The following is a 14,400-nucleotide window of genomic DNA, read 5'->3' on the forward strand; positions in this document are numbered from 1 at the left end:
CATTGCCCTGCCAGTCCCCAAAGCTATTTGTCCCATTCTGGTGGGATACAGAAGTTGAACTCGATGGGATCTTAAAATTGGGGTTGCAAAAGCAAGTCTGTTACGGGACTTGTTTCATGCTGATGCTTTGGTAACCTCAGGGCAAGCACAGCTTTGCCTCTTGTTACCTCTCGTGATTCACTTGCTAAAGTATCTAACTGAATAACTTGTGCTGTCTTTTGTAGTGTAGTAGGCCTCAGCTGGCACACCGACTGTGATGGCTTTTATGTGACTAACTCCCTTTATCACACTGTCCCTGAAGTTATGAAGTGGGGGAAAAAAAAAATAAGTTGTAGTGCTGCTGATGCTCTAGAGGGGTAAGACATATGAAGAGTTGCCTCTTGGGTCAGAACTTGTTTCTGATCCTTTTTCTACTCTTTCACCCCCTCACTCCTTCCTGGCCGGTGTTGGAGACTTAGTACACTGATGATCCTGTGGTCCCACCAAAAAGTTCTCGAGTCTTTTTTTTAGTTCTCTCTGGGCTCTGTAGCAAGTACAGCAGACCCAGAGGTCATGTGAGTAATGATTTCCTTGGGGAAGGGGTAAAGAGAATGCCAAATACGAGAGGTATCTAACAGAGTGTGGCTTTGTCTGGCGTGACTTTTGAATAGTCTAGTCCAAACTGTCAGACAGTGGCCAGGCAGAAGTATCTCCAGGGCAGGTGCAAGAAGACTAGAAATGGTTAATCACGGCAGACCTGAAGCCCAAAAGCAGCTTCTTCTAATAGATGGCTGATGTTATCTTCCCTGAGGAGAGCTAATGTCCTTATTCACTGGGGCTGTTGCCTTCTGGGCTCTTAATCCTGTGGTAGCAGGGAGGGTTGTTCTGCCCAGTGCCACAGTCAGGAAAGGAGGCTGGGCACCGTGAAGATACTGGAGCTGTCTGTGCAAGAGTCTTCCTAAGGGGAGCAATTCGCCTGTAAAATCCAGCAAGTCAGTGGTGAAGGCTTGTGCTGCGGCACGGAGGGAGCTGAGCTGGCGCCTGGGGTGGACACTTGGGTTCTTCGTTGACCCTGGCGTCCCACGGGAGTTCAGTCACTACTTCTTTTTGGCTGGTGGTGGGGGTTCTTTGCTGGCCAGACCTCCCCAGCTCTGAGGAGGGGGCCTTTAGCTACAGCCGCCTTAGAAATGGCTGCGGGCAGACAAAAGGCAGGCTCTGTACCGAGGGCAGGAGGTGAACTGTGGAAGTAGGGTTCAGAGGCAAGCAGGAAATTGCGCCTGTAAAAGGTTTTATAGTTTCTGATGTCCTACCCTGCCTGTGACCACCCTAGGCAATAGAAATTTTTCGTTGTTCTCGTCTGCTTTGTTGGGAAGTAGCTGGATAGCTGTCGGCCTAAATGAGTTTGTCTAAAGGTTAAGCCTTTGGACAGAGTGTGCAGTTTTTCTCTATTTAATTTCTCGGAATGAATAAAGCCTGTCTGTCCTGCCTCTACAAATAGAGTTCCCTGGGTACAGGTCCAGTCAGTCAGCAGTTTCCTTAAAAAAAGTAAAAGCCACTGAGGTGTCTGTGAAGTACCAGATGTAAACTGTAGTAGGTGGCACAATTTAGTTTCATTCTAAGCGACAAACTGCATGGTGACAGGCTGCTTAACCAGGCCACTGGCATTTCATTTGTCATGAGAACCTTAACATTTCATTTTAGCTGGAGCTTTATGGACATAAATATGGGTCAGTCTTTTCCCTGGCAGGAGGTGATCTGGCTGCTCTCTCCTGTGTTTTGACAGTGACCTGAAACTTGTCTGCAAGGTTTTTCAGTGCTGTGCTTGGCCCTGCAAATTGGAGCTCAAGCTGAAGCAGAATGGGATGGTGGCACGTGAGGTGAAAGTCGGTATGCTTGGTGCTTTCTAGTGGGATAGATGTCTGGCCCAAGCCTGCCAGTGCCTCCATGGCCACTAAATTGAAAGGACAGACACTGTCACGATGGCTGCAACATTGGTGAGGGACCAGGGTGGAACTGCAGTACCAGGTAGAGGTGTCATGGTCCAGGTTAAGGATCTTATGAGATGCATCTGAACGCAGGGCCTGCATCCCTCCAGTCCGGGGGGAGCCACAGTCTGCAGAGGCTGAGCAGAGCCCTGCCTGAGCCGTGGTGATGGTGGCTCCCATTCCTGCTGCTGTGCTGGGTCCTGATGGTCCGTCCTTTGTACGCACAAGTGGGGTGGCCTGCTGTAGAACCCAGAGGGAACAGGCTGACTGACACACAGCTCTTCTGTTACTCAGTGGACGGGGTGCCTGAAAAGAGTATTTTCATAGAAGCTCGGGTGCTTTTAGTCCCTAACAGTTCCTCAAATGCAGCCCCCCCCAGAGTAATGCAGCAGCATTGAAATGCCTGGGGAACAAACAAGCTGGCATACACTCCCCTTGGTGCTCCTGCGAAGACTGCTTTTATGGGCTCCTTCCACTGCCACAGAAGGGTGAGTCGGTGGCATGTTACAGTTTTAGATGGCTGGTGAAGCATCTGCCTTGAGAAAAGGGAAAGCTGGAACAAGTCAGGCTTGGGAAAAAAAACTCTGTCTTCTTTCTTGATGATATCAGTGCAGGAACATGACAGCTTTGCAGCTCTGAGACCGGCTCTTCTCCAGTGTGGACACATCGCCCCCCTGGAAGTAGGAGGAGCATTTACAGCAGTATCTAAAGATCTTGTCAGGGCAAGATTGTGTTTTGGTGACGGGGAAAAAGGAGTTGTGGTTCCCTAAGAAGGGAGGAAACCCTTTCTGCACAACTCCCAGAGGGTCCTGAGGGTGCTTCCCGTGTCTTACCCAAACTTATTCAGGGACAGATGGTGGCATGTGGGCAAACAGTGCCCTGTCTCCTGAAGGGTTTGGGGAAATCTTTGCTTTAGCATAAAGCGCTGCAGTAAAACAGCCTAAGGAGAAGGAACTGAGCTGGAGTACACCCCAGCTGTGTATTTTAAAGATATGTTTTGGTTTGCCTTGCGGGTGGAGCAGATGTTTCTGCAGGACACAAGTATGATGAAGGCTTTGTTGAAGCTATTTACCATGCTATTCCCCAGCTAACTGCCACGTCCCTTTTCTGGAGCCAACTCCTGCTGTAGTAGAGCTGCTGGAAGATAACTCGTGTATGCCCCTGACGCTTGCATGCAGAGGTTGGTATCTCAGTGTAAACAGCTAATGAACGCGTTCGCAGAGCCTTGGCATGAGTCTGATTCCTTTAAATCTGAGTCTGTGGCATTAACCTCTGCAGGTGAGATAATGACCTCCTGCACTTCTGGGTCAGTCTGCTCAGTGATCGCAGCAGAGATCTGATGATGCTGACACTTGGACCTTCCCATCTAGCTTGCGTAGAAAACAGTCCAGTAATAGAAAAAGCACATGGAGCAGCTCATTTCTGCTGCTTTGTTTGAGGTAGGGACTGAAAAATTTAGCAGTGAGTAACTAGTTATCTATAGACAAGCTTTTTCCAGCCAGGACAAGTCATGTCTCCTTACCCAGCTGCTGCCAGTTAAACTTTGTCTTGGTTCTGAGCGGTTGCATGCATGACTCCCCCAGCTGTCCTGGAAGTCAGTCAGGTTGTAAAATTGGGTACAACTGGTATAGAAGGGCCTTCCAGGTCCTTACTGTGGTGCTGCTGATGTGAAGAGAATGCAGAGTGGAAAGCCTGTCAGTCAGCAATGCTTTATATTTTGGTGGCAGGCGGTTTGTTTCCTATGCAGTTTGAAAAGTGGGAGTGTGAGGGGAAATATTTGCCTAGCAAATGTTTTGAGCCAGTGCCGATCTCCGTGTTAGGATCACTGGGCACGGGGAAGCTCTGGCGAAACTGGGGCTAGCTCGGCTTGAGAAGCACGGTGTGCAGCCAGGCCTGCCACGTGGCCGACTCTTCAGGTGAGGCTGAGCATCCTTACAAGCAGCTGAGCCAAGAAAGTGTGTCATGCACCGAGCCCAGTGCTTCCAGCACACTGGAGAGAGAGCTGAGGCTGAGGGAAGCGGCTCCTTCAGCTTGTTTGAGCACTGCTGGACGAACCCATGCCTCTGAAGCACCAGCTTTGGTTGTCCCCGAAGCTCTTAATGTCACTGCTGGGATCGTTCCTTTTCCTCCAGCACCTGGGGCTGGCAGGAACAACTTTCCCTTCTCTCCATATGCCCTTAACTCTTTACTAGAAACATTTATTTTTATTTAATTGCCTCTGTAGCCTGGAACAGATGTCAGAGCCTGAGCCAGCTCTGCAAGGGTGTGACCTCCCTGGAAAATGAATTGTTGTAAATTCTAGCAAAGATGCAGAGGGCGGAGACATTCGGTTTTGACTGCTGCATGTCACTGTGATTAAATGATATTTAGCTGCAGTTCTTCAGGTCAGTGCTAGTGGTGTCCTCCTGATGCAAGACTGTAATTGCCCACACGCCTCCCGAGAGAAGTGCTCGGGACTGGCAGAAGGAGCTCAGTTGACTTTAGCTCTGGTCCTTTCTTCGGTGCTGGTGACGACTGTTATCTACCTGGGGGGATGTTGGATGCTGCTATTCCAGTGTGCCTTTCTTATTGTGACCTTACAGTCAACACTTGGCTGCAGCTGTGAACAAAGGGCTAATCTGCCTTTCTCAGAAGGTGCTTGTCTCCTCTCCCACTGTGCGGGTTGCATCTGTGTTGCAGTAAATGCTGGCAATGGTTTTATGTAAAACGTGCTTCCAAGCAAGCCTGTTTGGATAGAGAGAGGTCCGAAAGATCTCGCTGCTTTTTCCTGGAAAGAGCAGCAAGGGTATGTTGGGTTTGTCAGCCTGCATGTCGCCAGGTTCAGCTGGCTCTGTTTCTTTGACAAATGGGGAATTGCCTCGGTGGGGAGATGGAGGTGAAGCCCTTCATGCCAGGGCCGTGAGGGTCTGCACGTGGGAGTGCTCTCTGGTGTGCTCACTGCCTGCGTGAGCCGCTGCACAGAGCTAGGCTGGCGGGGGGCTGCCTTCGCACCCCCGCCGTGGCGGGGGGAAAGGCCGATGGCATCTGCTGCTGAGCACCAGACTGTCCTGCTGGAGGGGGGAACGGGGCTCTGTCTGGAGCTGGCAGCCTGGTTGGGAGCCCTTGGCGTTGTGTGAAGCACCCAGCGGGAGGGCAAGAGGGATTGAAGACCACTGCTAAGCCCTCTGAGATTCGGAGAGCAGCTCCTCCTGGCTCCTCTTGCTCTCTTACAAACTGAGCAGGAAAGCCAAGCCGTGGCTTTGGGGAGTCACCATAGTTGGCTTTCTTCTTCCTTGCCTCTGGCATCACGCCGTCAGCGCGGTGGGTTGTGTGCTGGATGAATGTAGCACCACGTTACATCTATCTTGGCCCTTCTGGAGGTTTCTTCTGAGCACTTTTTGTCCAGCTAAGAGACTACTGTCCCCAGAGACGTGGTGCAGCCCAGCTGCCTCTCCAGCACTGCATGCTGAACTTGACCTGCTGCTGCTGGGCCACCTGCTCGTCACAAGTGATGTTTCTGAAGCAGAACCTGAGATTTGCCCAGCCAGCAAAGGTTTGCTCTGAGGTGACTTGGAGCAGAGACCTCAGCCATGCTGTTAATAGATCCATCTGTTTCAAGATCTGTGAAGACCTGGAGCCCTTCGCTGGCCTTTATTGACTGAACGGTGGTTATAAAGGCTGAAAGTGGGGGTGTCACTGCCAGTAGGAGTTGCAACGTTGCTGCAGAAAGGCAACAACTGTCAGAAGAAAAAGGGTGTTTGAGGAAAGAAAGCGTTCTTCATAGCTCGGGTCAGGGCCCTGTCTCTTTATAAGTGCTGGTCTGTGTGTGACTGAACGCGAGCCCAGACTTTATTGGTGTCTGAAGGAAGCAGTTACCCAAATCCTTCCAAACGAGGGCCTTCGTCCAGTGCAAGCAGTAAGTTGCCCATACGTGAAATGAAGAGTGAAGGCTGAAAGAGGAAAGAGTGGTAGATGCCCACCTAGAGAAAACCGTCATTCTACTAAACTTAAATATAAGCTGTGGTCAGCCAGAGATTGAATATCTTGTATTAACCTGAGTGCAACTGCATTGTTTAACCTCGGCAAAAATATGCTTTGGGAATATGATTGAGTTTATTCACCTTGGCATTTGCAATGATGCCATTTCATAGCATAGATTAGCTTTTGATTAAAGTAGAAGCACCAGTTAGACTGTCATTTCAGGGCTGTGGGTGTGTTTGAAGACAGCCTTGTCCATACTCTTGTCTTGAAGAAGGAACAACTCTATCTCACACATTCCTGACAGATATGTCTAACCTTTTCTGTAGCACTGGAGACTCTTAAGACTTTTTTTTTGTGTGTGTGTGTGTGTGTGTGTGTGTGTGTGTGTATGTATCCCCGAGCAAACTATCCCACTGTTGTAATGCTTTCCTCAGTGTTGTAGTCACATGTGCTGTGGTTTAGACTTGTTTACATCACAGCTGCATGGAGATTCGTCATAGGATAAAGCAAGTCCCAACAGAGCTTCCTGCTTGTGCTCACACCGTTTGGAAATTCAGCCAGAGTGCGGATGACGCTCTACTGAATGAATGACAACATGCTCTCATCTGCAGTTTAGTTTTGGAAAAACAGATACACAGCTGGATAGCAATAAATTCAGTCAATACAGGTCTTGTCTTTGTCGCTTTGGAGCATCTTTCTCAGGGAGAAAAACAACGGTGTGCTTCAAGAGAAGAGCTCTGTGGTGATTCTGCACAGCTGTTCCCCACTTCAGTTTTGGCCTCAGCAGTCCAGGCAAGGAAGAACTCATGGTGGTAGAGGCCCTGTAAGTCAGGCTCTCACGGGGAAAGGCGAGTCAGTGACAGAGAGCAACAGGGACACGTGCTTTGTGTAACCAAGGTGTCATCCAGACCTCAAAATAGCATCTCAGCATCTGCAAATAAAGGGGAATCGACGATGAAGTTCAGGTGGCGGCTGGTTGGTCTCGGCACTGTGGGCTGTGATGGAGCAGAAGACAGGAGCATCTTTTTGCCTGCCCCCTTTATCCCAGGAAAAGTACTGTTTGCTAAGTCCTAGTATCTTAGTGGGAAAGCCTGAGTAAGGACTCCCCCGCCGCGAAACCTCCCTGATTGGTACCTGCTCTGTTTCTGCGCGCGTTCACTGCGTTACCTGGGAACATGGGCCGGCGGGCGCTGCCTGGTTCGGCTCCTTGCGGACAGGAGCTGGCCCTGGATGCTCTTTGTGCTGTTTGTGCTGTTTATTACCCCACCTCACCCCAGCTGGCTCGGCGCAGAGGGCACTTGTACATCGACGGGGACATGGCAGAGCTGGGCTGTACAGCCGGAGGTGTCCAAGAATCACCCGCGCTTTCTGGCTACCCCAAAGAAACTGGGACACATACCTGTTGCAGGCTTTTTTTCCTCTGGAAGTGACAGCTGTCCAGGCTGGAGTGCTCCCTCTTCTCACACACAGTGCGCCTGATTTCCACATGGAGCATGTATTTCAGCCCTCTGACAATCTAGAGAGAGTAGTTTCCTCCTTTAAAGGAAAGGCAGGGGAAAGGGATGCCAAAATCCTGGCTAGGAATCAAGTACTACATCTGGGAATTGTGTGCGGTGGAGTGGATTAAAGTGTTCTGTGTTGAATTAGTGGGGTGGGGGTGGGCAGAGCCCTCAGGTGGAGAAGTTAAATGGGATGGAGGGCCACGTGCTGTTTATCTTCAGGCATGCACAGCAGTTCTGAGGAGGATCAGGCCCTCCCAGGTCTCGGTGCTCTCTAAGAGGGTGACTTGGTAAATGTTCCGGGGAACCACCGGGAGGCTGGGCCGCTCTTACCTGTACCATGGCCTTGTTTATTTGTGACTCCTTGAACAGAAAGAGGTCGTTGGAACTGTTGTTGTATCTGTAAACCCCAAAGCGAGCTGCCTTGCGAACGCCAGGGTTGTCGGTGTTCATGGGGACAGGGGAGCCAGGCTTCATGGTGGAATGAGGGGGTGGGACGTAGGTAGCTGAAACAACACAAAACATGGGTGCAAAACACATCAGGTGCCTGAAACGGCGGGAGCTTCAGCCCCCTGAACCAGTGCTAAACGTTCTTCCTGGTCCAATGCACTTGGGCTTCAGAAGGACTCTGCTTGCGTCTATTACGAAGTGATTTTCCTTTATACGTTTGAAACAATCCTGTGGAATGAAGTGACATAAAAAGATGCTGCTAGAAGTGGTAGCAGAGCTCCAGCTGACTTAGGAGAAGCCAGGGTGTCATCAGTATTACTCAGAACATCTCTGGTACAACTCCCAGCTCACAGAAGGCCCAACTTTGAATCTAGTTACAAAGCTAGACCACGTTGCTCAGGGCACAGTATCATTTTGCAAACACTGGCTAGCGGAGCCGGGCTGCCCTTACCTGGCACGCCAGGTTTAGCTTGCAGACCTAAGTCCTTCCCACCCCTCCCCTCCTTAATCCTTTGATGGCACCTTGAGGTTTTTATTTAGGGGGATTTAGGCGGTGGTAAAGGTGAGGGGAAGGCACCTTCCTTCTACCTGCTGCCGAAGGAGAGAGCGCGGGTGCTCCCCAGGCGGGCAGGGAAGGGCCTGGGGCAGCACTCGGGCTAGCTCCCCCCGGGCTTGCCGAACGGGCTGCTTTGGGTGCTGCAGTGCTGCTGCCCTGACCCAAAGGGCAAGGAGCATCTTCTCCAGGGGAGGAGCGAGGCGTGTAGGAAATGGAGTCTGAGGGGGGAACCCATGAGCTTTCAAGATTGAGCACTTCTTTCCACTTATTGCTATATACTCGGTTGCGTAGCTAATTTCCCTATGCCCTGCTCGTCGTTTCAGTAATTTAAAAGAGCCTTGAAGCTCACAGCTGATGTCATTCTTTCCTCCCCTTCGGCATCTGCCTTCCCCTCCATTTTCTCACTTCTGAAATGCAAACGAGGAAAAAATCCTCGACCTGCCCCCGTGGCTGTGCAGGCGCTGCTGGTGCCGGTGCAGGAGGTGGCCCGTGGGGTTCTCTCTGCGTGTGTGTGGGCAGCAAGCCCGTGCGTGCAGGGCACGCAGGTGTGCACGCAGACCTTGTCCTGACTTTGCTGTGGAAGTCAAGCGTTTTGCCACCTCCAGCTGTTTTTCACAGCTGGATCGCTCACTAACAGCCAGGCACAGAGCAGACTCTGTGTTTAAGCCAGTTTGTAATGAGAAACCCAAGTAGGAGAGAGAGGGGCAACTTGGTGATCCAGAGCCTATTTAAAAAAAACCCCGCCGGCATTACATGCCATCTACGCATAGGAGGCTGCAAAAATTCAGCTTTGAGGTTGCTTATCTAGGTCCTAGTTACACTATCACATCCTCCCCTGCAGGTATTCATTGCTGCACCCCCGAGTAACACTGCTCAGGGATTGAAGTGTTGGCCTGCAAGGGAGAGACTCAGTTTCACGTCCCTCCTCAACCCAAGGATGTCCAAATTCACGTCCCCTCCTGGCTGATACCCCAGCTACCATAACGACCCCCATGTTTTCTTGCAGGTGGGAGCTGGGGGCTCCTGAAAGGAGCAGGTGTTCTGCGAGTGGCTTTGTGTCTGGTGTGGAGGTGAGGAGCTTTCCTGTCCCATGTCTCTGATACACGTTGGGACTGGGTGTGCGGCCAGTGCTGGGCAGCCTGGCAGTGTTTTTTCACCCAGCAGCCCGGAACCCACTTGTAGGGCCTGAGACTATTCTCTGTGGGCTGATTGATATTTTCCTACCGCAGCAGGAGTGGGATTCAAGAGTCACAGAAGCTCGTGAGCATGCAGTCTAGGTCTGAAGGTATTTCTCAGGCAGCACGTCTTAAGCAGTGCTCAGCTCCCGGGTAAGATTCCAAAGGATGTCTGCCCTCCCGCCCTGAGCAGGGACTCAGCCTGGGGGTTAGGGTGAATCTAGAATCAAGAAGGCCTTGCTTGAATCTATGCTCTTACGCCCGTTGGAAAGTCAGATGTGGCAGTGGTGGGGGTGCTGACAGCAGATACTGTCCCTTGCAGTCGGAGGAGATAACCACAGGCTTTTTCAATCTTAGCACAAGGTCCCTTTGCGACTTAATAGCCCTCAACACCTCCTGAGTCGTGGTGATGTCCTTTTTAGGCGTGGAGTGTCAGGGTGAATGAGGCTGGCTGAAGTCACGCTGCGTGTATGGGAAGAAAACTATGAAATGTGCTACTCCAAGCAAGAGTCAGGGGGCACGGCGCCCTTGTTCCCGATTCCAGTGCCTGGTAGATCCAGCTGTGTCACACGTGGCAAAGCCTCTGAAAGGCAACATCTGGAGAGGGGGGCTGGCAGCCTAGCGAGTGGGGCCACACGTTGTAGGCAGGTAGGAGGTTGGTGATGTCCCGTGTGCTGTAGGCAGGTGGTAGGCTAGTACACTCCTGCCCCAGCTTTCACCAGGGGGTACCGGGCACTTCATCTTCTTCACCCATTGCAACTTGGTGTTGAGTATAAGCTCTACTAAGCCTTTATGGTAGAACTTTACCCCCCCAGTTTGGTGACCCGGGCTCCTCAAGGCTAGGATTTGGTTTCCTTTATGTGCTTTGGTTATCATTCAGGGTGGTCACTGCGCGGTGCGCACGCTGGTCTGAAATCACTTTTGCTGTTTGGAACAGTCCGCACCGCTGTATTTGAAAACCCAGAAACTCCCTGCTGTGAGGCACCTGTAGTTCTGATTTGCTTCACCTCAACCTTTCCTGACAGCTTCTTCCCTAGCTTGGCCCTGGAGGGCCGTGACCTTAAGAAGTTGAATGTGTGCAAGGTGATGGCCCTGCTCCAGCAGCAAAGCAGAATGGCCCGGCGGGCCAGATGACAGTGCGGGGCTCTAGGCATTCCGGTGGGGGTGAATCCCGGGTCGCCCCGGGGTGGGAGGGAGCAGAGGCGCTGCCTGCCTTGGCCTGGCACCTCCGGCACGCAGAGGATGCGCTCTCACGACCCGGGAGAGCAGCTCTTGCTGGGGAGAGCAGCTCTCCAGGGCGGTGCTCGGAGCCAGGCCGTCTGTACTTCAGACCCATCCTCGCGTCTGGGTGCGGAGGTGTGAAGAGAGGGGGCAAAGCCGGCCGCCTTCCTCCTGTTGGACAGTGGTAGGGCAGCCTCTGCTTGCTCTGAGTTACCTGCCTGTCGTTAAGCAGGAGATAACGTTCCTGCAGAGATGAGTTGAATGTTGTATTAAGAGGGTCTCTCTTGTGCTTTCCTCATCGAGGAATAATCTGGGGGCCCTGTTCCTGCAGCAGGAGGGTGCAATCCCGTGGGTACCCTCTCCCAGCCTGCGAGTGTAGCAAGTGGGCAGGTTGCAACAGGTCGCGTTTTTATCGGGAGGTGCTTTCAGAAACCTCTTCCCCGTTAGTAGGAGCAAGGCTAGGCTTTATCTCTACATTTAAGATGCAGCCAAGTTCCTGCATGCCTTTGCAACCCCCAAAGGAAACCGCAGCCGAAACAAAAAGCTACTGGCTAACCAAACAACATCCCTGAGTGCATTAGTAGTTTCTGTGTGTGGGAGCCGAAGTAAAACCTAAGTAGAACAAAAAGCAACAAGAGAGAAGACGCTTCTGTCTGCAGTTCCCGTCCTGACAATGTGAGGCCAGCTACGATCAAGAGTTTCGCTGCTCAGCAAAGAAAGAAACGATCCAGGGTAATGTTTCATTAAAGCCAGCTAATCAGCTCTCAAGTGCCCGTCTGTACCTAGCAGTCAAATTACTGCCCCCAGCCTTTAGATTTAATAATCAAGATCACGCAGAGTCTAAACACCGACAAGCAAGTTAAAACCGTAAGTTGACTTCAGAGTCCTTAGACGGTGTCCCTCGATACCACGGTCTGCTTCGAGGGGAGAAAGTCTTTTACAGCAGTTGGATTTCCAGCTGCAGCGTGAACCCCGCAGCGCTGAGCCAGCACGGGCAGCGGTTGGAGGAGGGCTGTCACTTACCGGCGCGTTAGAAAGCGGCGTAAGGAAAACAGAAATGACTTTCCACTCTTACCACCTGAAGTCCCGGTGAAGCTCCAGAGTGCCAGGCACCAAAGCGCCGCGAAGCTGCAGGTGGTGTTCAGTGCCATCGCCACCGCTGCAGGAGAGGAGCCCGCCGGCCAGAGGAGCGACCGCCCTGCTTCCTGCGGGGGAAGATGTGCCTCCGGGTGCTCTTATTGGCTGAGAGGGAGGAAAAAAAAACCACCCAAAAACCCCCCTGAATCGTCGCAGCAGCTCGGCTGCAGGCTCGGTCTCCCGCCGATGACCAGCCACCTCGAGGGCTGGCCACAAAGCTCTGGCTTGGTGATAGCAGCACCGGTCCTGCGCCAGGCGAGGGCTTTCGTGATCCGCAGGGGTCGTGCAGAAGCGTGGGCAGACACGTGTGATGTAACACCGGGACGTGCTGTGGGGGCGAGGAGGGTAACAGTCATATGCTTTAAGATTCATGGGGAAATTTGATGCCTAAGAAAGGGGCAGGGAGCCCTGGGGGTGACTTGGGTGTGGGTGTCTGGGTGGGGAGAAGCCTGACAGAGAAGGTGGGCCCAGCTTCCCCGGACGTGGAGATGGGGGGTTTGGGTGATGGAGACAGGGAAGTTTTAGGGGTACCTGCCTGAGGGGGCTGTGTGAGCAGAGCCAGTCGGAAGAGAGTTTTGGTTCTGGTGGCAGAGGGCACTGTGCCCCACATTTCCAAGAGGACGAGGCCGTGCTAGGCTCAGCGGAGGTGAGGTTCTCCCTAGGTGCTTTCCAACGAGCAGGAGGAACGCGGGGAGGGGTGTACTTCGGCCCTCTGTGGCTTGCAAAGCTTTTCAGCTCTGGGGTTGGATTCCCTTTTGGTCAGTACTCTGTTTCCAGACAGGTCCTCCCCAGGCAGCGTTGGCCCGTGCTGAGGAGCTTGCAAGTCTGGGGAAAGGGCCGGGTTGCCGGACCTTGGGATGCACCTGAAATGACCAGCTGCCAGAGTCGGGAGACCGGGAGATGACCTGGGGCGTTGCTGAAGGGCGAGCGGGGTGGACCTCGGCCTGGGTATGTGCGTTCCTTCCAGGTGGGCCGGATGGTTGCCTTTGACTTGCCCCAGCAATGGACTGTGCTCCTTTCTGAGCAAAGACCTCTTATTGCCTAAAGGAAAACCCCAATGCAGGACAATGTGGGTGCTGTGTAAGAAGCTGGAGAAAAATAATCTTAGTGTTTCCTTGTAGGAGGGGATTAGGTAAACCCTCTGTTGGAACATCCCACCAAGAAGGAATGGGGCAAGCGTGGTGACTCACATTTATCATCAGTCCTGCTTGATTAGGGCTTTTGAATCAGACTCCAAAGCCTGTGGAAACCATTGAGAGAGAATGAGAGGGGGACTATATTTGGATTTTTTTGCCCCTTCCACCCCTCCCTTTTTTTTTTTTTTGAGCTCACACAGTGGCCTGTCCTGCAACTGTGGCACAGGCAGGGACTGAATCGGGTACTTTCCGTCCTCCCTTTCTCCTCGAGAACCGTGCTCCACAGTCCCTGCCTCACTGCAAGACTCTAGGGGAATGTCTTTAGGTCGGCAGCCGAGTCCCCCCCCCCACAAGAAGGGGGGGGCCAGCGTGAGGCACCGGGGGGATCTTTCTAGACCGTAGATTCTTCCCTCGCTTACAACGAGCGCCTCGGGCCGCCACTCGCAGCCCTCTGACAGGGCTTGGTGTGGGGTGACTAACGGGGGCAGGGGGGGTGGTGAGGTGCTCGGAGCTGGGTGGGAGGGGGGCTGTGGGTCCCGGGCGGCTGGCAGCGGAGGGCGCCCGGAGGTAAGTCACTGTGCCGCAGCCCGGACTTGCCTGGTCCCGGCCGGCGCAGCGCATCCCGCCCCGCCTCGGAGCGGAGCGCGGGGAGATCGGGGTGCCCTTCGGTGGAGCCCCTTCCTCTGCGGAGAGGCCAAAGGCAAGCGGCAAACCTCCCGCGGAGCAGAGTTCCCCCCGGTGTCGGGGGGGGGACACCCGCGGGGCAGCGACCCTGTTCCAGCCCACTCCAAAGCCAGCAATGCCTCGGGCTTGCTTCTTGCCCGGGAGGGTGCCCGCGGCTTCGGGGGAGCTCTGAGCTCTCGGGTGGCCGCTGGCCGGTGCCGCGGGCAGAGGGGAGCTGCTGGGGCTGACGGGGACCCGCGCTGCCTCCCGGCTGTCCTGCTGCGCCGGCACCTGTGCCGCCACGGACTTTGTCCTGGGGAGCCCAGCACCTGCTCTAGCACCTGCTCTAGGACCTGCTCTAGGACCTGCTCTAGGACCTGCTCTAGCACCTGCTCTAGCACCTGCTCTAGGACCTGCTCTAGCACCTGCTCTAGCACCTGCTCTAGGACTTGCTCTAGCACCTGCTCTAGCACCTGCTCTAGGACCTGCTCTAGCACCTGCTCTAGGACTTGCTCTAGGACCTGCTCTAGGACCTGCTCTTTCCCAAAGAGCGCTGCTTGACTCGTTAGCAGCATTTACAAAGCCAGCCAGGGACTTAAAGCAGTGTGTACGTGCAGAGGGCACATTGTTCCTGCGCCC

At 53.3% G+C, this 14,400-nt stretch overlaps 1 protein-coding gene across 2 annotated transcripts; it reads right to left on the reverse strand.

The window, feature by feature from the left end:
* Positions 1-6,287: 6,287 nt before the first annotated feature.
* On the reverse strand, positions 6,288-12,359 carry CST7 (cystatin F). 2 transcript variants are annotated; one of them, XM_032994078.2, is made up of 4 exons: positions 11,904-12,359; positions 7,757-7,929; positions 7,324-7,440; positions 6,288-6,855 (listed from the first exon to the last, which is right to left on the reverse strand). In XM_032994078.2, exons 1-4 carry the CDS (start codon positions 11,974-11,976, stop codon positions 6,778-6,780), a joined length of 441 nt encoding a protein of 146 aa, XP_032849969.1. In that variant the 5' UTR covers positions 11,977-12,359; the 3' UTR covers positions 6,288-6,777. The 2 variants fall into 2 exon arrangements, with proteins under 2 accessions (XP_032849969.1, XP_009961188.2); XM_009962886.3 differs by having other exon boundaries at positions 11,901-12,359.
* Between the last annotated feature and the right edge of the window lie 2,041 nt (positions 12,360-14,400).

Source organism: Tyto alba, unplaced genomic scaffold, assembly GCF_018691265.1.
Source record: "Tyto alba isolate M040663 unplaced genomic scaffold, T.alba_DEE_v4.0 Super-Scaffold_16, whole genome shotgun sequence".
NCBI lineage: Eukaryota > Metazoa > Chordata > Aves > Strigiformes > Tytonidae > Tyto > Tyto alba.